This window comes from Bos grunniens, chromosome X (genome assembly GCF_055505025.1).
Source record: "Bos grunniens cultivar Pamir isolate PY7600 chromosome X, Bosgru_T2T1.0, whole genome shotgun sequence".
In the NCBI taxonomy this organism is placed as follows: domain Eukaryota; kingdom Metazoa; phylum Chordata; class Mammalia; order Artiodactyla; family Bovidae; genus Bos; species Bos grunniens.
This window is the reverse complement of record NC_141194.1, coordinates 14,256,504-14,282,371: the sequence shown is the minus strand read 5'-3', so window position 1 is coordinate 14,282,371 and position 25,868 is coordinate 14,256,504. Positions and strand designations below refer to the sequence as shown.

The following is a 25,868-nucleotide window of genomic DNA, read 5'->3' as shown; positions in this document are numbered from 1 at the left end:
AAAGATTAAAACTCAAGCACAAAAACTGAATTAAAAATTTACAGGCATATATTGGCTGATTCATTTTCAGATGTATCGGGCCATCGTCTCCAGATAATGATATTCATCCCAGCATTATTTATGAGTGCCTAGTAGGTGTCACGTATGATAATGGGTACTGGTTTCTACTATGAGTCCTTCAGAGCTCACAATCAACTAGGGAGAACAGATCAGCAAAAGCACAGTATTTTATTGATTATCACAATTAATTGACTGTAAGATAAATCATTATTTTATTTACCATTCAGGAAGCAATCAGGGCATCCAAGGTAAGATGTGCCCTAATTTCAGAATTGGGGGGGGGGGGGAATGTATACTTAGAATCAATGAAAAAGGCTTAGTAAATGAATATACAAGTGCAAATTTAAGTAAGTGTCAAGAGGAAACAAACAGGCACTGACAGAGATTAGCAGAACAAAATCCAGATCAGAATGTATACAGTCAGCCAAGCAAAGACTGGAAAAACTGCTGTGTGTGAAGAAGCAGCATGAGCTAAAATTTGAAGAGGGAAGGACTCACTGTACTCAAGGAGCTCAAAGGCAGGCAGTATGGTTACCAGGTAGTAGACAGAGGTGGCAGAATATGACAAAGGAGGCTACCTCAGGCATCAGCAGAGAATCCCAGAGGCAGAAAGTCAAATCACACTGTGAGGCCATCAGAGACAGTAGTAATGGCAGTTGGGGGAGCTCTAGGGGACTGGGGGAGAGTTGAGGGAGGAAACAGGATGCGATTGAGGGATATACAAATCAGTACAGAGACAAGGGTTCTGGGTAATGGATGACCAGTGAATTTTGCTGGTGTCAAAAGATGTCAGGAATCATGGGTCTGATCCTGAGAGTCTCTGGAGAGGTGAAGGCAATCTGTACCAGTGCTGTGGTCCTGAATGCTGTGGTACATAAAGGGGCATTTTACAAGGATAGGTGCCATTCCAGTCAGCAGAGAGTAGACCAGCAAGATCAGAACCAAAAAGGGGAGCTGCTACTCTCTCCTCATCTGGGCCGAAGTCAGGTCTTCGCCAACAGGGGCCTCAATTTAAATACTTATCTGCTGAATGTGTACCATTATCTTCCTTTCAATTGTTAGCACGTGGAAGCTTTTTTGTAAAGACTACAATACTGACACTGTGTTCATTCTTCCTGGTTTCTTCTAAGATAGGGTTTTAATATATCAAGAGCTTTTAAAAAAATTTCAAGAGCAGCAATTCTGATACCATCCAACAAAGTGCTGTGAGTAGGTGGAACCTGCATGGGACACAACATACACCTGCCGAGCCACTACTGAAGCCCTTCTATTCTTTCTCCACTTCCTCCTGACAGCCCTCTTTCTTTATAAGTAATGTCTCTGAGGAAAAAGCCTAGGGAGAAGTTTTTGCCTCTAATACAGAACATGCCAAACAAACAGATCTTACCTTAAAATGAAGGACCACAGCTAACTGATTATCACATAGGAAATATAACTATTTTCAACCAAATTATTTCAATATAGCACTGCCTCATCATTTTAAAAACAAACTTTATTTTTGGGCTCCAAAATCACTGCAGATGGTGACTGCAGCCATGAAATTAAAAGATGCTTGCTCCTTGGAAGGACAGTTATGACCAACCTAGACAGCATATTAAAAAGCAGAGACATTACTTTGCCAACAAAGGTCCGTCTAGTCAAGGCTATGGTTTTTCCAGTAGTCGTGTATGGATGTGAGAGTTGGACTACAAAGAAAGCTGAGTGCTGGAGAATTGATGCTTTTGAACTATAATGTTGGAGAAGACTCTTGAGAGTCCCTTGGACTACAAGGAAATCCAACCAGTCAATCCTTGAGCAAATCAGTCCTGAATATTCAGTGGAAGGACTGATGTTGAAGCTGAAATTCCAATACTTTGGCCACCTGATGCGAAGAGCTGACTCATTTGAAAAGACCTTGATGCTGGGAAAGACTGAAGGCTGGAGAAGAAGGGGATGATGGAGGATGAGATTGTTGGATGGCATTACCGACTCAATGGACATGAGTTTGAGCAAGCTCTGGGAGTTGGTGATGGACAGGGAGGCCTGGCATGCTGCAGTCCATGGGGTCACAAAAAGTCGGACATGACTGAGTGACTGAACTGAACTTATTTAGTATATTAACATAACATTCATAATATTTATATTTTAATTCTCCCTCTTTAAAAAATTAAATAATTAAAAAATTATTCCCAAAGGTAAATGTTCATTTCAAACAATTAGGAAAATTAAGAGGAAAATATTTCTTAAAGTAAACATAATATGAATCTGCCAATTAATGAGCAATCTTAAATACCATGCAGTTTACTTGTTTCTTGGTTTAACAGCTGTTCCTCACAGTACATTCAGTGAGAAAAATAAAACTTAAAATGAAACCTAAGAAGGGGCGCAAGGTTAATGCATTTTACAATGTCAACCACTCAAAGTTGGTTACAACTGTTCTCCAAGGATAAGAACTGAAGCCTCCCAAAATGTAATTTTTTAGCAAGTAATCAAATTATAAGATTTAAAAGCACACCCAGTGCTTTCTCAGTTGCTTAAATAATACATTTTAGCCAAACTGTCCTCTATCAGGCAGACTCTGGAAGTAATCCTATTAAGTTAAAATCACCAAGATGTATACATAATTAATACATTCTTCAAGGTTAATTGAAAATAGACCATTCACAGCATAAAAGTTGGTCATTTATTCTCATTAGTTTTTCAAATTTAACCAATACTTAGTCCCAAAGATTTCAAAATGCTTTTAAAAACTGAGTTACTTCTTCAAAAACAAGTGGGGTAAAGAAACAACAAATGAAGGTTAAAGAAAATAATCCCTGAAACTACTTTAGCATGGTTTATAGAAGGTATCTTATAATACAAAAAACAGTGCTGGGGTGGGAGCGGGTGCAAAAAATAAAAAATTCTAGTTAATTTAGGATGAAGTTATTGGCAATTTTCTAGAACGACATGAAGTTCTTAATTTTTACAAATCTTTGGCTCTGAAAAAGTTCTTACTAAGCACTTTTAAAATAAAATACACAGATCAGAGATTCAAAGGGATGAAAATAACTGAGAATGAGTCATCTAGCTAAGCAAATGGCTCATACGGAAGTTAAAAGCCTCTTGTTGAACATTATTTTAAAACTGGACGACGTGTTTCCAATTTGAAAATACAAATATAAAACTTTAGGTTTTAGCTCCAATACATAAAGTGCTTGGGTACTGTCAGCCCTATCCTTACGACAAGAAAAAATCCAAATAAACTGCCAATCAACAGCTTTTATTAGACTTATCAGAGAATTGAGGACACAGGGCAAACTGAACTACTGAAATCTGGAGAGACAGGCAAATGCAGAGAATCACATCCAAGATCAGTTTACCTGGAACAGAAGGTGTTGGAGTAATACACTAGTAAGAAAATTTTAATTGTAATTTTGACAAAAGATTATGCATGAGAACTCTTGGAGGCCCAATCTTAGGAAAGCCTCTATATTCTAATGGCTTTACCTCCAGGAACCTTATCAAGTTCTGAGTGTAAAGATCCAACAATAATCTCCTCCCCTTTTGGGTAAGAGGAAGAGAGAAGTAACCATTTTGAAATGCGCCCATGGGAAAGGTAACAGTTTTGAAATAAGCCTAGAAGGTTCTCCTTAACAAAGGCCAATATTCCAAGGGAAAATTTACCCAAGCCTTTTATACTGTCCTGGGAGAGGGGGAATTAGCCAAATACAGACTCCTCTAGCCTCAGTTCAATTCAGTCGCTCAGTCGTGTCCCACTGTTTGTGACCCCATGGACTGTAGCATGCCAGGCCTCCCCATACATCATCAACTCCTGGAGTTCACCCAAACTCATGTCCATTGAGTTGGTGATGCCATCCAACCATCTCATCCTCCCTCATCCCCTTCTCCTCCTGCCCTCAATCTTTCCCAGCATCAGGGTCTTTTCAAATGAGTCAGCTCTCCACATTAGGTGGCCAAAGTACTGGAGTTTCACCTTCAACATCAGTCCTTCCAATGAACACCCAGGACTGATCTCCTTTAGGATGGACTGGTTGGATCTCCTTGCAGTCCAAGGGACCCTCAAGAGTCTTTTCCAACACCATAGTTTCAAAGCATCAATTCTTCAGCGCTCAGCTTTCTTTACAGTCCAACTCTCACATCCATACATGACCACTGGAAAAACCATAACCTTGACTAGATGGACCTTTGTTGGCAAAGTAATGTCTCTGCTTTTTAATATGCTGCTAGGTTGATCATAACTTTCCTTCCACGGAGTAAGTGTCTTTTAATTTCATGGCTGCAATCACCATCTGCAGTGATTTTGGAGCCCAAAAAAATAAAGTCAACACTGTTTCCACTGTTTCCCCAACTATTTGCCATGAAGTGATGGGACCAGATGCCATGATCTTCGTTTTCTGAATGTTGAGCTTTAAGCCAACTTTTTCACTCTCCTCTTTCACTTTCATCAAGAGGCTCTTTAGTTCTTCTTCACTTTCTGCCATAAGGGTGGTGTCATCTGCATACCTCTAGCCTTGTTTCACCTAAAAAGGAAGAAGGTTGCAGTCCAGGGCTCAGGCCCACCAAAAGACTAACATTTGGTTCTAACATCATAAAACACTTCCCCTTCCCCACATTCTACCACCATGTCACCAAAGTGCCACAATAACAACAGATTACAACAGAAAGAGTTGCAAGAAACAGATTCTATTTAAAAAGGACTTCTTAGAGAAACCCTGAGATAATGGGGGAGAAATAGTTTAAAAATAAAGAAACTAGAAGAAACTGAAAGGGAAAGGGAAGTTGCTCAGTCGTGTCTGACTCTTCGCAACCCCATGGACTGCAGCCTAACAGGCTCCTCCGTCCACGGGATTCTCCAGGCAAGAGTACTGGAGTGGGGTGCCACTGCCTTCTCCGAGAGGAAACTGAAGCCTCTGGCATATACACATTTAACATTAAACACGGTCTAACTCCTACCCAAATTAACATGAAACCTTACATTACAGGCGTATTTACCTCTGTTTCTATTATCCAATGTGTCCTACCTGGCTTTTAAAAAACAGTAAAAAGTATGCTAGAAGGCAAGGGAAAACACTGAGGAGATTAAGCATCAGAACAAGACTTAGACTGGTCACAGATTTGGGGAATAATTTCAGATAACAACTATCATTACTATCAAAGCACTCGAATAGAAAAGGGAGACAACATGCAAGAACAGATGACTAATGTAAGAATATACAACTTTAAGGAAGAATTAAAAGGAAATGCTAACAATCAAAAACAAAAATGAATAATACTTTTAATGGACTCATCAGTAGACTGGACATGGCCAAGGAAGCAATCAGTGAGTTTAAAGATATGTCAGAGAAATTTCCCAAACTAAAATGCAAACAGAAAAAAGAATTTTTAAAAGGAGAAAAGAATATCCAAGAACTATGTGACAATTACAAAAGGTGTCACTGAAATACCAGAAGAAGAAGGAGACAAAAGAGAAGAACTATTTGAAGGAATAACTGCTGAGAATCTTCCAAAATCAATGTCTTCCAAATAAAAGACACCAAATGATACATCCAAGAAGCTCGGAGCACACCAAGTAAGATAAATACCTGAAAACTCTACACCTAAACATACTGTATTCAAACTACAGAAAATCAAATGCAAAGAGAAAATTATGAAAGAAGTCAGAGGGGGGAAAAATACCTTACTTATAGAAAACAAGAAGTACATTTGACTTCTCAGAAGCCAGAAAATGAAATATTTAGTGGTGAAAGAAAAAAAATAAACAAATCTGGAAAGCATTCAGTGATATTCTCCTTCAAAAGTGAAGGAGAAATACTTTCTCAGATAAACAAAAACTGAGGGAATTTGTCACTAGTGGACCTGCCTAGTAGAGACTGTTTTTAAAAGTTCTTTAGAGAAAGAAAACGACATAGATCAGAAAGTCAGATCCACACAAAGAAGGAAAGAAATCATTGAAGAAGGCATAAATGAAGTTAAAAAAATCTATTTTTCTTATTCTTAATAGATACTTGTTCTAAGTAACACTGTGTGTGCGAGCTCAGTCGTATCCGACTCTTTTCAACGCCATGGACAGTAGTCCACCAGGCTCCTCTGTCCGTGGGATTCTCCAGGCAAGAATACTGGAGTGGGCAGCCATTTCCTACTCCTCTAATAACAGTAATAGCGTATTTGCTGATTATAGCAAATGGATATGTAAAATGAAAGGTACCTCTACTATCTGAAAAGCAGATAACAGTTATCTGACAGTAGACTTAGACAAGTTGTAAATATACACTGTTAACTCTAGAGCAACAACTAAAAACCCTTCTAAAAAGAAATATACTGGATATGCTGAGAGGAAATAAAATAGAATCATACAAAATGGTCAACTGAAATCAGGGAAGGCAGAAAAAGGGGACCAATTATTGATTTTAGAAAAAGGAGTATAACAAATAGAAAAGTAATAAACATGATTCATATTAATCCAAGTGTGTATATATATATATATATATCTCACTTTAAATGTGAATGGCCAAAATACACCAATTAAAAGAGACTGTCAGAATAGATTTTTAAAACTCACATTAAATATAAAGATACATCTAGATTAAAAGCAAAAGGATGAAGAAAGATATACCCTGTTATTGTAATATTAATCAAAAGAAAGCTGAAGTAGCTATATCAGTTTTAGACAAAGACTTTAGAAAAAGAAAAATTAACAGGATAAAGAGGGGCATTAGAAAATGATACACTCTCCAAGAAGGCACAACAATCCTTAATATGTATGCACCAAACAAGCATCAAAATATATGAGGCAAAAGACAGAACTGCAAAGAGAAATAAACAAATCCACTATTATAGTTGGATACTTCAACACCCCCATTAGGTAACTGACAGATCCAGCAGGCAAAAAAAAAAAGAAAAAAAACGAATAAAGATAGGTGAATTGAATAGTACCATCAATCAACCAGATCTACCTGCTATTTATGTAACACTTCATCCAACAATAGCAGAATACATATTATTCTCAAGTCACACAGAATATTCATCAATATAGACCAAATTCTGCACCACAAAACACAACTTCACAAAATTCAAAGAATAAAAATCATACAGAGTATATTCTCACAGCACAATGGAAAAAAACTAGAAATCAGTAACAAAAAGATAGCTGGAAAATCTCAAAATATTTAACTATTAAACAATACACTTCTAAATATACATAGGTCAAAGAAGAAATCTAAAGAGGATTTTAAAAATATTTTTAACTAAATGAAAATCGAAATCAAAATCTATATAATGCAGCAAAAGCAGGCCTTAGAGAAAAGTTTATAGTATTGTATACATATATTCTAAAAGAAAACAGGCTTAAAATTGATAACCTACGCTTCTACCTTAGGAAATAAGGCAAAGAAGGACAACTTAAGACTAAAGCAAATGGATAAGAGAGTAGAACAGTAAAAATTATAGCAGTAATCAAAATTGAAAACAGGAACTCAACAGTGAAAAACGAGTGGAGACAATAGATGGTTCTTTGAAAAAACTGATAAAATTGATAAACCTTTGACAAGATAACCAAGAAAAAAGAGAGAGAAGACACAAATTATTAATAACAGAAATGAAAGAAGAGTCATCATTACAAATCACATGGATATTAAAAGGATAATAAAGGAATATTATAAACAAATCTACGCCTACATACTTGATAACTTAGATAAGTGAACTAATTCCTTGAAAAAAACAATCAACATTTATACAAGGAAAATTAATAGATGATGTGAATAGGCCTATATCTATGAAAGGAAGAAATTCTCTACAATCTCTTCCAGAAATAAAAGTAGAAAAATACTTCAATGAGAACTCTATGAGGCCACATTAGGGTATTACCAATCCTGAAACCAGATAAAGACATTAAAGGGCAAATTATATGAACTAGTGGCTTCTCTTGTGGCTCAGCTGGTAAAGAATCTGCCTGCAGTGTGGGAGACCTGGGTTCGATCCCTGGGTTGGGAAGACCCCTTGGAGAAGGGAACAGCTACCCACTCCAGTATTCTGGCCTGGAGAATTCCATGGACTGTATAGTCCATGGGGTTGCAAAGAGTCGGACAGGACTGAGCAACTTTCACTTTCACCCACATGGACTAGACACAGAAATCTGCAACCAACAGTATCAAATCAAATTCAGCAATGTACAAAAAGAAATACATATCTCAACCAAGTGGGATTTATCTCAGATGTGCAAGGCTGGTTCAACATCCTAAAATTAATTCATAATCAACAGATGAAAGTAAAACCACATGATTATATCAAGTGATGTAGAAAAGCATTTGACAAAACCCATTCATGATAAATACTCTTAGCAACCTTAGAGAGAACTTCCTCAACTTGATAAATGACATCTAAAACAAACCTACAAGCTAAAAACATCATATTTAATGGTGAAAAACTGCATGCCTTCCCACTAAGCTCAGAAAAAGACAAGAATGTCTCTTCTCATCATTTGTATTAAACATTGTACTGGAATTCATAACTAATACAAAACAAGTAAAGGAAAAAAAAGGTATACAGATTGGGAAAGAAGAAATAAAACTATTTTGTTTGCAGATGACATGACTGATTATGAAGAAAATCCCAAAGAATCTACCTGCCCCCCCCCAAAAAAAAACCCGCTGAAACTAATAAGCAATTCTAGCAAGTTAATATGATACAAAGCTAATATACAAAGTCAACTGCTTTCCTATATACTAGCAATGAACTGCGGAGAAGGCAATGGCACCCCACTCCAGTACTCTTGCCTGGAAAATCCCATGGATGGAGGAGCCTGGAAGGCTGCAGTCCATGGGGTCACTCAGGGTCGGACTTGCGACTTCACTTTCACGCATTGGAGAAGGAAATGGCAACCCACTCCAGTGTTCTTGCCTGGAGAATTCCAGGGACGGCGGAGCCTGGTGGGCTGCTGTCTATGGGGTCACACAGAGTCAGGCACGACTGAAGTGACTTAGCAGCAGCAGCAGCAGCAGCAGCAGCAATGAACTGGAATTTAAAAATTAAAAACAGGACTTCCTTGGTGGTATAGTGGATAAGAATGTGCCGGCTAATGCAGGGGACACAAGTTTGATCCCTGGCCCAGGAAGATTCCACATGCCATGGGCAACTAAAGCCCATGCACCACACCAACAGAGTACACACTCTAGGGTCCGCAAGCCACAATTAATGAGCTCTCGAGCCTAGAGCCTGTGCTCCCAACAAGAGAAACCACCGCAATGAGAAGCCTGTGCACCATAACAAAGGGTAGCCCCTGCTTATCACAACTAGAGAAAGCTTGAATGCAGCAAAAACCTAGCACAGCCAAAAATAAATAATGTTTTTTAAAAAATTAAAAACAATACCATCTATATCATCACCAAAAGAAAAAATACTTAGCAATAAAGCTAACCAAACAATTATAAGATATGCATGTAAAAAACTAAATAACTGTTGAAAAATTAAAATGAGAAAAATGCAGAGATATTCTGTACTCACTGATTAGAAGACACAATATTGTTAAGATGTCAATTCTCAACTCAATCTACAGATTTAATGTGACCCCAATCCAAGCAAGCTATTTTGTGGATATCAACAAACTGATTTAAAAGATAATACAGAAAGGAAAAAGACCTGGCATAACCAATACAATATTGAAAAAGAACGACAAAATTGAAAGACTGACACTACCTGACTTTAAGACTTACTGTAAAGCTGCAGTAAATCAAGAGAGTATAATATTGGTGAAGAACAGACATATAGATAGATCAATGAAACAAAACACAGATCCCAAAAACAGACTCAACTCAAACACAGCCGATCTTTGATAAATAAGCAGTGACAATCCAATGCAGACAGAAGTCCTTTCAACAAATGGTTGAAATAACCTAATCAAAAATGGGCCAAGGACTTGACATTTCTCCAAAGACTTACAAATAGCCAAGAGCACATGAAAAGATGTCCAACATCACTAATCATTCAGTTCAGTTCAGTTGCTCAGTCGTGTCCGACTCTTTGCGACCCCATGAATCCTAGCACGCCAGGCCTCCCTGTCCATCACCAACTCCTGGAGTTCATTCAGACTCATGTCCATCGAGTCAGTGATGCCATCCAGCCATCTCATCCTCTGTCGTCCCCTTCTCCTCCTGCCCCCAATCCCTCCCAGCATCAGACTCTTTTCCAATGAGTCAACTCTTCCCATGAGGTGGCCAAAGTACTGGAATTTCAGCTTTAGCATCATTCCTTCCAAAGAACACCCAGGGCTGATCTCCTTCAGAATGGACTGGTTGGATCTCCTTGCAGTCCAAGGGACTCTCAAGAGTCTTTTCCAACACCACAGTTCAAAAGCATCAATTCTTTGGCACTCAGCTTTCTTCACAGTCCAACTCTCACATCCATACATGACCACTGGAAAAACCATAGCCTTGACTAGACAGACCTTTGTTGGCAAAGTAATGTCTCTGCTTTTGAATATGCTATCTAGGTTGGTCATAACTTTTCTTCCAAGGAGGAAGCGTATTTTAATTTCATGGCTGCAGTCACCATCTGCAGTGATTTTGGAGCCCAGAAAAATAGTCTGATACTGTTTCCCCATCTATTTCCCATGAAGTGATGGGACCAGATGCCATGATCTTCATTTTCTGAATGTTGAGCTTTAAGCCAACCTTTTCACTCTCCTCTTTCACTCTCATCAAGAGGCTTTTTAGTTCCTCTTCACTTTCTGCCATAAGGGTGGTGTCATCTGCATATCTGAGGTTATTGATATTTCTCCCGGCAATCTTGATTCCAGCTTGTGCTCCTTCCAGCCCAGGGTTTCTCATGATGTACTCTGCATATAAGTTAAATAAGCAGGGTGACAATACACAGCCTTGACGTACTCCTTTTCCCATTTGGAACCAGTCTATTGTTCCATGTCCAGTTCTAACTGTTGCTTCCTGACCTGCATACAAATTTCTCAAGAGGCAGGGCAAAACCATAATATGACACTGCTATAGACTAGGATGGCTGCAGTAAAAATAATAATAATAGTAAGGAAACACATATTGGTGAAGATGTGGAGAAACTGGAATCTTTGTACAGTGCTGGCAGAAATGTAAAGTGGTACAGCCACTGTAGAAAAGTTATGTGATTCCTCAAAAACATTAAACACAGAATTCTCATATTACCTAGCATTTTCACTTCTTGGTATATAACCCAAAAGAACTGAAAATTGGGACTCAAACAAAACTCAATCACAAAAGTTCACAGCAACACTATTCACAATAATCAAAAGGTAAAAACAACCTAAATGTTCTTCTACAGATAAATGGATAAACAAAATGTGGTATGGCCACACAACGGAATATTAGTCATAAAAAAGGAATGAAGTAATGATACAGGCTACATGGATGAATCTCAAAAACATTACACTAAGTGAAAGAAGTCAAATTCAAATGGCCACAAAGTGTATGTGATTCCCTTTATATGAAATACCCAGAATAGGTAAATCTATAGAGACAGAAAGCAGATTTGTGTTTGCCAGAGACAGAGAAAGTGAGAAACAGTGAGTACTTAATGGGTATAGGGTTTTTCTAGGGGGTGATAAAGTGTTTTGAAACTTGATAGAGGTAGTGATTGTACGATATTTTGAATGTATGAATGGTACTGAGCTGTACACTTTAAAATGGTTGGTTTTATATTATGTGAATTTTACTTCCATTTTTTTAAAAGGTCACAACACTGTAAATCAACTGTATATCAATTACAAATATAAGGGCCTATGTGGTTTACTTCCTGGCTCAAGCACCTACTAACTTGTATGGCTTTTAGGAAATTAACCTATTTGAGCATCAGTTTCCTCCATTTTAAAGGAAGGTAATTCTTTCTAACTTTTATAGCTGTTATGAGGATCTAAAGAGTAATGAAAATAAAACACCAAGCCCAGCACAATGCCTGGAAGTTAAGAGATACTTGAAACAGAGATTATTACTATTGCTTCTTCTCATTTATGGTCACTTGAATTATACAATATTAGGAAGTTATCTCATTTCTTTGCCTCTAAAGAATTTTCCTCTTCATATTTGTGAGAATGTCCTTCTCATGAACTCAAGTTACCTTTCATAGTCTCAGTGAAGATTGTTTTCTTCTTTGTATTCACCTCTGAATGAAAAGAGAGCTATTCAGGCCAGTGATGAAACACAGTCAGAGTGAATAGACTGCATGTGTCTCTGTATGCCCAGTTCCTAGAAAGTCCAATTCTCCATTCTGATACTTGATCGTGAAAGAGGGAACCAATATAAAGCTTCCTACTTAACCAGCCAAAAGATTTGCTCAAGGGAAAAATAATTTTCAGTGGAAGTTCCACACTTTATTAACTCTATTTCTCAGATTCCAAGAGCATCAAGGGCAAAGAGACAAACAGAAACTGAGATTGCTGGCCCACTGAGGCCACTGTTCTGCTTCCACTGTATTCTCCTAGTTAGGGCTTGCTCAGCATGAGAGTCAGCAAACTTCTGTTCAGGAAGGGTCACAAAATAAATATACTATTTTAGACTTTGTATGTCATACGGTCTCTGTTGAAATTACTCTGTCATATTAGTGCAAAAGCATCCATAGAAAAAACATAAATGAATGAGCGTGGCTAGGTTCCATAAAATAAGTGGCAGGCCAGATTTGGCCCACAGGCACTCAATAGATTTTTCCTAAAAAGATATTCGGTTGAATTTTACTTTACAATATCATGCCTTGAACACAATGCTTTAAGTAGAAGAAGTAGAAAGCTTTTTTTTTTTTTTTAATTAAAATACTTTAACATAGGGAACAAACCTTTTTTTTTAACCTTTAAATTAAGAAATAGTAAAGCTTCAAAACCACTGTAGAATATGAACTATAGCTTCTAATATTCAGGGGTGGATTATTTTTATATAAAAATAGATCCCCATGCACTACTTTCAAATTACTGATTCCAACAACTCATCAAGAGTTATGATGAACTATTTAAAAGTATCCACCATATAGGCATTTGTTGATCAGCTACTTTTCTTATACTGCCAATGTCTATATATTTTGGGCTTGTGTAGAAAAATGACTGACACTCATTTTTTGGTCCCTGAAGCTTTAAAGTCACATTAAAGAACCAGTTAAATCCCTTAAGCATAGACATTTATCAAAGACTAATGAAATTATTCATCTTAAGAAGGTATAGAAAGAATGCTCTCTTACAGAAGGGAATAATTATGTTTTTATGACTGGCAGAAGAGGGAACTTTAAAGTCCACCTTGTGCTCCAGCCAACTCATCCTCTAGATTGGGAAGCTGTGGATGGGAGGAGGGATGAGCATTTAGGAACTGAGTCACTATAAGAAGGATGAATGAGGTAAAGTCTTCTGTGTAGACAATGCATGCAGAGCTAGTAGTGGGGCTAGTTCCAATATGACCATTCTCTTATCTCATTTACTAAGAGCAAACAAAAAACAAAATCCAGATTAGGATGAAAAGGATAAATGCAGGCAGGAAACCTACAAAAGCCTCAGATTCTTTTGTTTCCCTAAAGTCAGACTTATCTGGAAATTGACACGAGTCATTATTTGTTTTACTAAAAATAAGACGACAGAAACATGGATAATTTTTCCTTTATCAACAGACTAGCAGAATTGAAAATGCAAAATATTATAGTACAAAGAAGTACAATTTTGATGACACTTTTGTCCTGTTCCAGAGACTGTTCTACAATTAACTGGATCAGCAACAAAAACCTGGTCAAGAAAGGAAACCACACAGAAGTATCTGTTCTACATGAGTGCTTCTGTAAGAAGAGGCAGATGTTTTCCCCCATCACTGATTCCTGCTATCTTTGTTCCTGACCTGAAGTCCAGTTTAACGCTGACATCTCATTAATCTTCATAACCTTCAGTAAATTCACATCATTTCAGAGTGCAATTATTTTTAAAAATTATGACAAAATAATCGATTAATACTGAAATATTTCCAGCTGCTTATAATCCTTATGAAAAACCCCAAGTCTCTCTATAATCCTCTTCAAATGCTAGAAATTTTGCACACAAAAGCAAGAACCCACATGTTACTTTTATTGAAGTAAGGAGGAATAAAATGACAAAGTAATTAACATAATTAATCCCATATATTCTGTTTCTCATGGTTGACTAAAAATTAAAGAAAAACATTTGCTTTATTTAATGTGGGGAATAAACCTGAAAAAAGTTTATTTTGTTCCAGTAGAGAATAACTATGGTTTTAGATGGCAACTATAAATAATTTATTAAATTGATAATGGTTCATTGACTTTTCCTTAAGCATCTTCTTAAAACAGTTTGATTTTTAAAAAGAGTAATCAGCTTTTTGGTAGAAAAACAAAATTAATGTGAAAAAGAAAAAATGGAATCACTGATTCAAAAATACATATTGCTTGCTAAAAATCAAGGCTTATAACAAAAGGTAAATTTATGACTATTAAGCAATAACAAATATCCAAAGAATACCTTTCAGTAGGGGAAATATGGATATTCCTAACTAGAAAATATTTAATCAAATCTATTCTTCCTACTACTTTCAATCTCAATTTCTGAACTCTCACAAGAGAAGAATGAAGCAATCCAGATCTTCTCTATCTATTCTCTCTTTAACCTCTTGCTATTTGGCATTAATGTATCATTTGACTTAGAGAAGTCATTAATAAATGGCAGTGTTAAATGAAATGGATTTTCTCAGCCCTCAATCCTTATCATCATGGATCTTTTGATGAGATTTTTATACTATTAGTGAATGCCACTTTAAAAAATCTTTTTTCCTTGCTTGCAAGAGGTCTGCTCCTTCTTCTTTCAGTAAGATCATTTAAACACATCTTTCACTCTGCTCTGCTCTCCCTCTTGGAAGGTTCATATCATTTCAGTTTCATCCCAGGCACATGGAAGCTACTTCTGGAGTCATATCAAACCCTAGTTTTGCCACTTATTAGCTGCATAATCTTAGCTCTATTACACAGCCTCTCTCTGACTCAGTTTTCTCATTTATAAAGTAGGGATGGAGAGTCGGGGTTGTGGGGATTAAATGTAAAACATCAAATAGATTGCCTGCCTACCACATACGGTAGATGCTCAATATGTGGTATTTACTAATACCAGGTTTGGTACTCTGCTGACATTTTATTCTTTATTATGAAAGCCAAACTGATCTTTCCCTTCAAACTTATACACCCTTTCTAAGTTTTCCAGTCAGATAAAATGATACCAATGCTTTTCCAGTTCACCACCAATCCTTGGGATCACCTTTAATCCCTCCACAAGGACCTGCTACTCTGCAAAAGCTCTCTTCGGTGTCTTTCCTTTTTGGTTCCCTGGTGGCTCAGATGGTAAAGTGTCTACTTGCAGTGCAGGAGACCAGGGTTCGATCCCTGGGTCGGGAAGATCCCCTGGAGAAGGAAATGGCAACCCACTCCAGTACCCTTGCCTAGAAAATTCCATGGATGGAGGAGCCTGGCGGGCTACAGTCCATGGGGTCACAAAGAGTGGGACATGACTGAGCGACTTCACTTTCACTTTCTCTAATTTAAGTCAAGTTTATCATTTAATACTTACAGGCTGTACCCCAATACTGGATTATTCACAGCTTTTATAACTAGTTATTCAAGAGCATATACACCTACTACTTCAAAACAAACAAAAATTTCTCATCAGTCAACTTCAGCCATAGGAAATGAACTACATGAATCAGCACTTCCATGTCCTAGACTCGATTAGCATCAATCTCCAGCTCTCTCTGGGAGAAGGCAATGGCACCCCACTCCAGTACTTTTGCCTGGAAAATCCGGTAGACGGAGGAGCCTGGTAGGCTGCAGTCCATGGGGTCGCTAGAGTTGGACACGACTGAGCGACTTCACTTTCACTTTTCACTTTCATGTATTGGAGAAGGAAATGGCAACCTACTCCAGTGTCCTTGCCTGGAAAATCCCAGGGACGTGGAAGCCTGGTGGGCTGCCGTCTATGGGGTCGCACAGAGTCCGACACGACTGAAGCGACTTAGCAGCAGTAGCAGCCAGCTCTCTCTATCCTCTCTCTTGCCTCAAGTTCTAATCACATCTCCCTATTTCAACTCCATTCCATTCTCCCCACTTTGTTATGAAGATGACCTCCTGGGGCGTCTGTGAAGAAAAGTGTGCTCTAAAACATACCTCCCCTCTCTTGGGCACTTTAAAGCAGACACACAAATAAAAAGAAGATAAGCAATGCACATTTGTATGGTAAAGGTCCAAGTCAGAACTTTTTCCAAATGCAAGTAAAATCATAAATCCCCATAAACAGCTTAACAGTCATTGCTGCTGCTGCTGCTAAGTCGCTTCAGTCATGTCCGACTCTGCGTGACCCCATAGACGGCAGCCCACGAGGCTTCCCCATCCCTGGGATTCTCCAGGCAAGAACACTGGAGTGGGTTGCCATTGCCTTCTCCAATGCAGGAAAGTGAAAAGTGAAAGTGAAGTCGCTTGAGTCTTGTCCTACTCTTAGCGACCCCATGGACTGCGGCCCACCAGGCAAGAGTGCTGGAGTGGGGTGCCATTGCCTTCTCTGAACAGTCATTGCTAAGAGTGTTCATATAAGGATAACAGAAGCTGTCAAAAAGAGAGTACAATTACATTTTTCTTTTTTAATTGGGTAGCATTTATTTCAGTAAATTAAGAACTGATCTTTGGCCTGGAAAAGCCCAATATCATATTATGTTCACAAAAGACAAGATATATCTGTTTATAAACATGACCTCTAAATTTCTTGCAACAGAACACAGATTAAAACAGTGACTTTCTTTCATACTTGTTGAAATACACCATACACTAGAAATTACTTAACTATACATACAACCATAGCCAAACATCTCAAAAAGAGATCCAATTTATGCACAAGCAATCACACATACCTGTGTAAGTAATCACAACCAACCTGATTTATATTATATATAAATGTATTAAATGTATTAAAATAATACATTAAATGTATTAAATTATTATTTCACTTATTAAAATATAAGCATTTTATTAAAAATTTTGAAATTATGGAAAATATATGGGCATGATCACTTTACACATAATAGGCACCAAACAGAGGTTTATATCCTTTTTTTAAAAACTATACCGTGAGATTTCATAGATATCCATTTGTTTGATCTGAAAGGGTAAATCTTATCGGAAGCATCAAATCTTCTATTTTTGGATAGTCGGGGAAAGATTTGAAGGACTGATTCTAGCTGAAAAAAGGGTATACTATAACAAGTCTAATGATGAAACAACTGCAAATTCTAGAAATTACTCTGAGATAGACACTAATTTATGCTTCAAATTTTCCATCCAGTGGTATATTTTTTGGTGCATGAAAGGAAGAAACAACAATACTCAGAAAGCTGGTTTATGAGTCCCTCATTTAGTGAGGGGCTTTAGTAAAAAGAAGTATTTTTTTTTTAAGATGCAATTTCATTTGCAGCAATCTCACATGTGTGTTTTTTTTTTTAAATATGCACTTCTAACTCTTCAGACAGACCATAAGACATACAAGAGCAAGAAAAATATGGGTTATTCATCCTTAGAGCTCAAAATGCCCTGCACATGGACAAAGGAATCAGAGCTCACATTCAGAGGTGGTTTCCTAAGAGCAGTGGCACTAGTTCTCATCCAGTCTCACTCTGAGTCCATCTTGCCAGCACTAACAGTGTGCATATGAGAACCAGGTTCAGTTAACAAGCATGTCTTAACAAATGAGTAAACCAGACGAAAGTATAGGGAGAAAGGTCACAGGAAGAAGCGTAACAACTGAGAGAAAATACTGTTGGAAGATGTGCCATTATGTATCAGAAATCCCTGGGTTTTAAAATTCAAGGAGTAAGACTAAGAACTGAAGCTTCCCTTGGCTATGTTGTATCAACAGAGCCACAGTATACAAAAAGGGGTATTATGTTCATGAAAGACTCAAATTTAATTTGGACACTAATAACCCTGAGTAGTATCTATCCAAGAATATTTTTAAAGCTTCCTAAATTTAACTCAACACACCTCCCTAAAAGCATAGCACTTCACTAGACAGCTTTCTATTTGTTTAATTTCAAACTGCAGTGATATTTCTTAATTAGAAATTTAAGGGGCTAAATTTATTTTGACTATATTTATTATTTTAAATTCTTAGTCATCCTGAATCAAGAGCCAATAGTATTCAAATTTTTTTTTTTTAAGATTTACTGGCAGAGGTCTTAAGATAACTATTATCAGCATAACATAATTCAAATACCCAATTTCAAGAATAGAAAATTCTTTGAATTAAAGAGATATGTGATGTAAAATCCAAAATGCATCAGTTGTCATGAAGCCTTAAATTCAAAATGTTAAGTAATATTTTGTACAGTAGGAAAGAAAAAGCAAACATAAAAATTACATCATCTTTATGTGCGTTGTCACAGATTTGAGAGTTTAAATGGCTCAGACTAAACTGCTAAGCTCATCTCAAACATGAATCATATCACTATAAAATACCAAAAAAATTTAAACCTTGGTCTTAACAAATTATGCACAAAATAGTATGAGGCCAGATATTAACATTCAGACTAGCTATGCCATAATAGAAAAATATTTAACCTAATGTTTGAAATTGTTACAGCTTCAACATTTGCCAGGTTAAAGGCAGTCTCTTTAACACCAGGTTAAAGGTGTTGCTCAATACAGCAACACCTATGGAAACTTGAAATAACCTCCCTGAATAACTGGTGATTATTAACCATAGTCAAATAATCTATATAATAAGATTCACTTCAAGGCTGTTCAAGAGTGACCAACAACAGCTAAGAGTCATAATCATACACTATTACTTCAAGCCCTATTTCATAACCAAACACCCATCCACTACCCTTCAAAATCTGGATTCTGACCCTATAAGCAATCTTAAATTATTGGTTCTACAAGAAAAATATTGACTTCATGAAACTCCTCCTTGCTCTTAAGTTCTTGACATAAATTAAATCTGCCACTACTTTGATTCCTTCTCTACCACCTTTTCTCTCTTCCCATTAGGCAGCTTTCCATCTACATATAGGTCAGTTGAAAAAAATAGCACATGAGTATAAAGAACTAATGACTATCTAATCATGATAAAGCTTACCCAAAGTAGTCTCTTTTTTCAGGTTCCCATATTAATTCTTCTTTAAGTATCACCATCATCGTAGACAATGATGTAGACATCGTATACATTTTTAATTATATGCCCACATGCACAGAATACTACATTAGTTTCAAAAATGTTAAACATACACAGATATTTTCTTTTTAAAAACCATGTACTTACCTTATGCCTGCATTTAAGTACAACTCCATAGGCTCCTATAATAAAAAGAAGTGAACAATTAGGGACACGTATACAAAGTACAGCTCTTGGAGAAATCAAAGTTCTATTATATTTACAGCGGCTATCAAAATATGGAATAACAGTGATTCCTAAAATGACAATATTCTGCAGTGATAATGGAATGAGCCATATACAAAGAAAGCATGAATATTTATCATATACTTTTTATAAACCAAGAGTATTATTAGCAACTCATTTCCCCAACAAGCATGTACTTTTTAATGTTTCTCTTTTTAAGAAAAATTTTACTTCAGATGTTGAAAAATTTCTAGAGATGCAATTTGGACCTAATAACTTTAAGAGTAAATTAAAATTACCTCAAAAGATTCTAGGGAACTCAAAATTTAAGAGCTAATGGTTTCACAAGGGTAGGCTCAAGCATGGAGCCTATCAAATATGTTCTCTCTCCTACGAGACAATTAAATTCTCTTCTAGGATACTAGAATGTCTTCTCTGACTCGCAAAATATTACAGGTCTCACCTCAGCATTCCAATTAATAACTAGTAGGAGTTGCTACATTTTTGCCATAAATACTAAGTTCAATGGCACCAGCATAAGTAGTCCAAGGATCTCTGACCATCTGTAGCTAAGCACTCCCACTTTATTTGATATATTTCAAATGAGACACATCACTACCTTTTGGGTTACTTATCCTATTAATCAGCCAATAAACTATTTCCTTAAACCCAGAACACAGAGTTGACAGCAAGGAAATTGAGGCAAAAGTTATAATGTGAAAAAATCTAATTAGGAGAATCAAAATGTAATATACAATAACTGAAGTTGGTAGAAATGATTGACATTTACAGACAGGCAAAGCCTGCATTTGCGTCTGAGAAGAAGACTTCAGGGAGATGAAATTGGAAAATGTGTCTGCAACAGAAACTGGGGAACCAGAATAAGTATCCTTCAATTGGTCGAGATGGATGAATCTTATTATCACAGTTAGGATGAAACCAGCCATTATAGCCATCCAATTCAACTCCACAATCACCAGGCAGTCATCCAATCCTCACTTAACTGCCCATGTTAGTTTTTCTATGGGGTGAAAATGCACTGTTTAGGCTGCAGGGATGTAGAGTTTGCTTAACAGCTTTTAATTTCCTTAATGTATATGTATTTCATAGCCAAGAAGCATCTGAGGTAGTTTACAAAGGAAAAAAAATAGCAATGATGGTTCTGACTACAACTTGAAACTAACATATTTTGATTTATATGTTAGTCTGGTAGTTAGTTGTAGACCCTGAGGATGGGAAAGATTTAGGGCAGGAGGAGAAGGGGACGACAGAGGATGCAATGGTTGGATGGCATCATCAACTCAATGGACATGAGTCTGAGCAAACTCTGGGAGATGGTGAAGGACAGGGAAGCCTGGCGTGCTGCAGTCCAGAGGGTTGCAAAGAGTCAGACATGACTGAGCAACTGAAAAACCACAATAACAACTGGTAGTTGTAGTTAATCTAAGCTAATCCCTGAGAAGAGGATCACCTATAAGTATACTAAGAAAAAGGTCATGATACAGAAAAACTTAGGCCCAGAATCTGAAACATTCCAACTTTGTTACATCCAAGGAGCTGACCTTCTCCAGTGAGTATTTTTACAGCATAAGTCTATGTAACACATTTGAAAAACAGTAATAAATCAGGTATTATAAAATTAATAGTAAATAAGACACTGAGAATGAATTTTATCTACATAGTGAATACCAATGAAAAAGACAAAAAGGAGCTAAGTGAAGAAAGAAGGATTCTTTTTTGTCTTCAAACTTCAGACCTTGAAGCAAATACGTAATGATTACACAATATTTTAATTGTTTCTACTTATTTGAAAAGGATTTATCAACTTAATATTAAAATCTAGAACAACTATGCTGTTGACATAGGTAAATTGTAAAACTTCTTTTGAAATTCAAAATATACTTGAAAATTCTGAAATACCAATACTTTTGTAACATTAAAGAAATCATAATTATAGTAACTTATACTGTTAAAAGAATCATTTATCAAAATCTCCATAAAGTTATCTTTAAGAGCAAAAATTACAAAAAAAAGAAAAATTAGTAAGATTTATAAAAAAACAAATTACAATATTTCATCAAATTGATGATGTCATTGATTATAAGTATTATTTTCTGTACTACTAGGAAAGAAAAAGTTCTGCCAATTAAATCATGACATGCTACTGATTGTAACATACATCCTGATTTCAGAGATGTTAAAATATGACCAAATCATGAGGCTCAGAATTTATAAAACGTGGTTTGTCATTCTCATAGACAAATAGAAGTCATTTATTCATTTATTTCTCATGCATTAAGTAAAATTTAACTTATATAAATTTTGAGTTAGTCAAAATAAGCCTAGCTGACATAATAGAATTTGAATTAATAACTTTTTTGGTGGTAGATATAATTGCACATTGCTCAAAACCTCAAAGAATGTTAAACTTACCTTCACCTACAACCCCAAGGATCTCAAATTTATTCATCACATTACCAATGTTAGGAATCTTCATGAAGACAAACTCCTCTTTAGATGCAAGCCACAGAACATGGCATCAAAAAAGAACTTCTAAGAAAGTTGTACAGTAAGTAGAACAAAAAATGTCCGAAGGAAGAAATATTCACAGGTTGGCAGGAACTTTCACATATTTGTCCTAATGTGAATTATTAAATGATTTCCTGAAAGAACAAACACAATTAAAAGTCATAAATTTTATTTCTCAGTACTCTAATAACCTATCCAATCTTTTTGTACAGTTCTTTTAAAACCATGTTGTTTTATATGCTACTACTAATAATAATAGGAGGGAAGTACCCAAAATGAAACACAGTCAAAAAAATGTACTTAACTATATTTGAAATGAATACTATAACTACACTGAACAAGCCCGGGCAGGGAAAAGAATTAACCCCAGGCAACTTTTGAAAGGGATTCCCAAGTGGCTTAGTGGTAAAGAATACACTGCCAAAGCAGGAGATGTGAGTTCGATTCCTGGGTTGGGAAGATCCCCTAGAGGAGGAAATGGCAATCCACTCCAGTATTGTTGCCAGGAAAATTCCATGGACAGAGGCTCCTGGTGGACTACAGTCCATGGGGTCCCAGACTCAGACATTACTGAGCGAGTGAGCACACACACACAATTTCTGAAAACAGTATTTTAACTACATACTTTCCTTGAGTTAAAGAAATATAAACAAATATTATACTCAGTTATTTTTTACAGAGATATGAAACTTCTTTATGTATATTCTATAATTAAGCAAATAAGTAAACATACTGTGGATAATGTGGGTTTCGTCTCATTCTCATAAAAGGAAGTTATAAATATGAAAATTGGGAAAGCTTGGAATTAAGAGTTAATCATGTAAGGTCAGTTATTAATATAGAGAGATAAAGAGATAGATATAAATGCATACGTAAATTACATATACACATACATTCTTCCAAAAGGGTAAAACATGAATCTAACCATAGGCAGCAAGAGACAAGCCCAAACTGAGGAATATTCTACTCAGTAACTGGCCTGTATTCTTTAAAAATGTCTATGTCATGAAACATAAGAAACGACTAAGCAACTGTTCTAGAAAAGAAGACTGAGAGTCATGATAACTAAATATAATGCATGATCTTGGGCTGGATGCTAGACAAGAAAAAAATTTTTTTGCTATAAAGGGTAAATGATAAAATTTAAAAGTCTACAGATTAGATAGTGAAGTGAAAGTCGCTCAGTCGTGTCCGACTCTTTGTGACCCCATGGACTGTAATCCATGGAATTCTCCAGGCCAGAATACTGCAATGGGTAGCCTTTCCCTTCTCCAGGGGATCTTCCCAACCCAGGGATCGAAGCCAGGTCTCCCACATTGCAGGCGAATTCTTTACCAGCTGAGCCACAAGGGAAGCCCACAGATTAGATAATATTGTATCAATTATAATTTTTTTTGACAATAGTAAGGTGGTTACATAAAACAATCCTCTTAAGAAATGACAAGATGAGTGGTGATCCAAAGGTACACATTTCTGGTTATAAAATGAGCAAGTCCTAGGGATGCAATGTACAACATGGTGACTATAGTTAATAATACTCTACTGCATATTTGAAAGTGGCTAAGAGTAAATCTTGGGCTTCCCTGGTGGCTCAAAGGGTAAAGCGTCTGCCTGCGATGCAGAAGACCCAGGTTCAATCCCTGGGTTGGGAAGATCCCCTGGAGAAGGAAATGGCAACCCACTCCAGTATTCTTGTCTGGAGAATCCAATGGACAGAGGAGCCTGGTGGCCTACAGTCCATGGGGTCACAAAGAGTCGGACATGACTGAGCGACTACACTAAGAGTAAATCTTAAATGCTCTTCACAAGAAAGAATACATAACTATGTGTGGTGATGGACGGTAAGCAGACTTATGTGATCCTTTTGTAATATATACAAATATGAAATCATTGTGTTGTACACTTGGAACCAATGTTATATGTCAATTAAATTTTGATAAAATAAATAAGGCACAGCCTAAATCTCTAGAACAGTCTAATAAAAAGCTTAACAGAAAAAAATAAAAGGAGAATATCAAAGTTCTTAGAGATAATTTGCAAGTTAAACCAATTCAGAAAAAAATATGTATGTAGTATAGAGAAAGAGAAACAGAAAGAATGATAAAGTAAATATTATAAAATGTTTATATTTGGGGGATCTGGGTCAAGACTCCATGAAACAGGAAATTCTTTATATGATCTTTACAACTTTAAATCTGAAATTATTTTGAAATTTTTGTTTAAAAAAAAAAACTATACTATCTATAAGAAGAACAGTTGTATCAACATAAAGTATTGGTTTAAAAGGAAGAAATTTCTTTGCTGCTTATGAAATCTGAAACTTAATAAATTTGAGTACCCTATGTGATATAAAGTACTGACACAAAAAGTGGCCGTTTTATATACTAATGGTAGGAATGTAAGTCTAAAGAGAAATATGTCCATAATTAAATGCCTTTTAAATGTTTATATCTTGATAAAAGTATCCGAAAAAACCTACAATATCATTCTTAAATGTGGACTATTTAGATATAGCCCCTTTAAAAATTAAGAACATGAAAAGAAATTCTGCTATTAATACTTATTAACATTACTATTAAACATTATCCTGGTGGGTCCCAGACAGCTCAGTAAGTTAAAAAAAACAAAACAAAAAATAAAGGAATAAACTATATAGGACTGGAAAGAGAAAACCAGATTTTACAGATATTATTGTTTATATAGAAAATGCAAAGGAATCTAAAAATTATTAGAATTATAAGTGTTAACAAGGAGGCTAAATATAAACTCAGTATACAAATATCAACTGTATTTGTAAACATCATATACATAAGCATATATATATCACATATATGTGTGTACTTGTGTGTATATATATGTAAAGTTTATTCAAACTCATTAAAGATGACCTAGATCAATGAAGTTTTTCCAATTTTGAGGCTAAAGGATATCAATTATCTCTATATTAATCTATACAGGCAATGCAATTTCAATCAGAATCCCAAGAGAGTTTTCTGAGGAATGACAGTAAGCTGATTCTAAAATATATATGGAAGCGCAGAATTCCAAGTACAGCCAACACTCTTCCAAATAAGAAAAATAAGAAGGCTCAGCCTTGAGAGGAGGATCTGGCAAGATACTCTCTACCGAATATACTTAGAATTAGAACTGAGCTATAAAAATTAAGACAGGGTGGCCTTGGCAGAGAGAGACAAAACAGCCAGTGGAACTGACATGAGAGCTTGGAAGTAGGCCACACTTTAATATCCCTATAGTCCACACTCACCTCTATGTTACTTCTCTGCTCAAAATCCTCCAGTGGCCTCCCATATCATTAAAAGTCAAAGTCCACATAAGCCATCAGGTCTTAATCTCCTATCCTCTGATGTCATCTCTGACTTTTCTTTCCCTTGATTGTTCCACTCTAGTCACACTGACCTCCTTCCAGCTCAATATATAACAAAGTCACAGTGGTCCCTAATGCTAAATATTTGTCACTCTAACACTTTAGATCAGATTTTTTATTGTCTGACTTTTCATTCAATATTTACCAAAATCGTTTTTGAAAAAAGGCAAGAAAAAGCAAACACAACACTTATTTTAGAAAATAACTTTAATTCAATGGAATCACACATTTTTAAAGGATGACTGTGATATTTAGAGAAAATGATGTCACAATTTCAAATATTTTCAAGAAATAAACATTTGTTCTCTTCATTCATTTATTAAACAAAAAAATTACTGACTGCCTAACATGATTCAGAGAAAGAGTAAATAAGACATGAGACAGTTAGTTGTGAACAAGATAGGCAAAATCCTTGCCCTCATGGTGCTTCACATTTTACTGAGGGAGGAAAAAATGCAAGATTATTATCAGATAATGATACATGTTATGAAGGGAGAAACAAGGAGCGATTACTCAAAGAGCCCCCTC

At 36.2% G+C, this 25,868-nt stretch overlaps 1 protein-coding gene and 1 non-coding gene across 8 annotated transcripts in view; one reads left to right on the top strand and one right to left on the bottom strand.

Moving 5' to 3' along the window:
- Positions 1-25,868, bottom strand: part of CDKL5 (cyclin dependent kinase like 5) — a 179,463-nt gene that overhangs the window by 92,888 nt on the left and 60,707 nt on the right. For all 7 annotated transcript variants that reach the window (XM_086387354.1, XM_086387349.1, XM_086387355.1 and 4 more), the window contains 2 exons: positions 21,860-22,089; positions 19,349-19,383 (listed from right to left, as the gene is read on the bottom strand). In XM_086387354.1, coding sequence (XP_086243480.1) covers positions 19,349-19,383; positions 21,860-21,923 — 99 coding nt within the window. In that variant the 5' untranslated portion in view covers positions 21,924-22,089. The remainder of the gene's footprint in view (positions 1-19,348; positions 19,384-21,859; positions 22,090-25,868) is intronic.
- On the top strand, positions 23,536-23,607 carry TRNAR-GCG (transfer RNA arginine (anticodon GCG)). The gene has a single exon. It is a non-coding gene; the product is annotated as a tRNA-Arg (tRNA).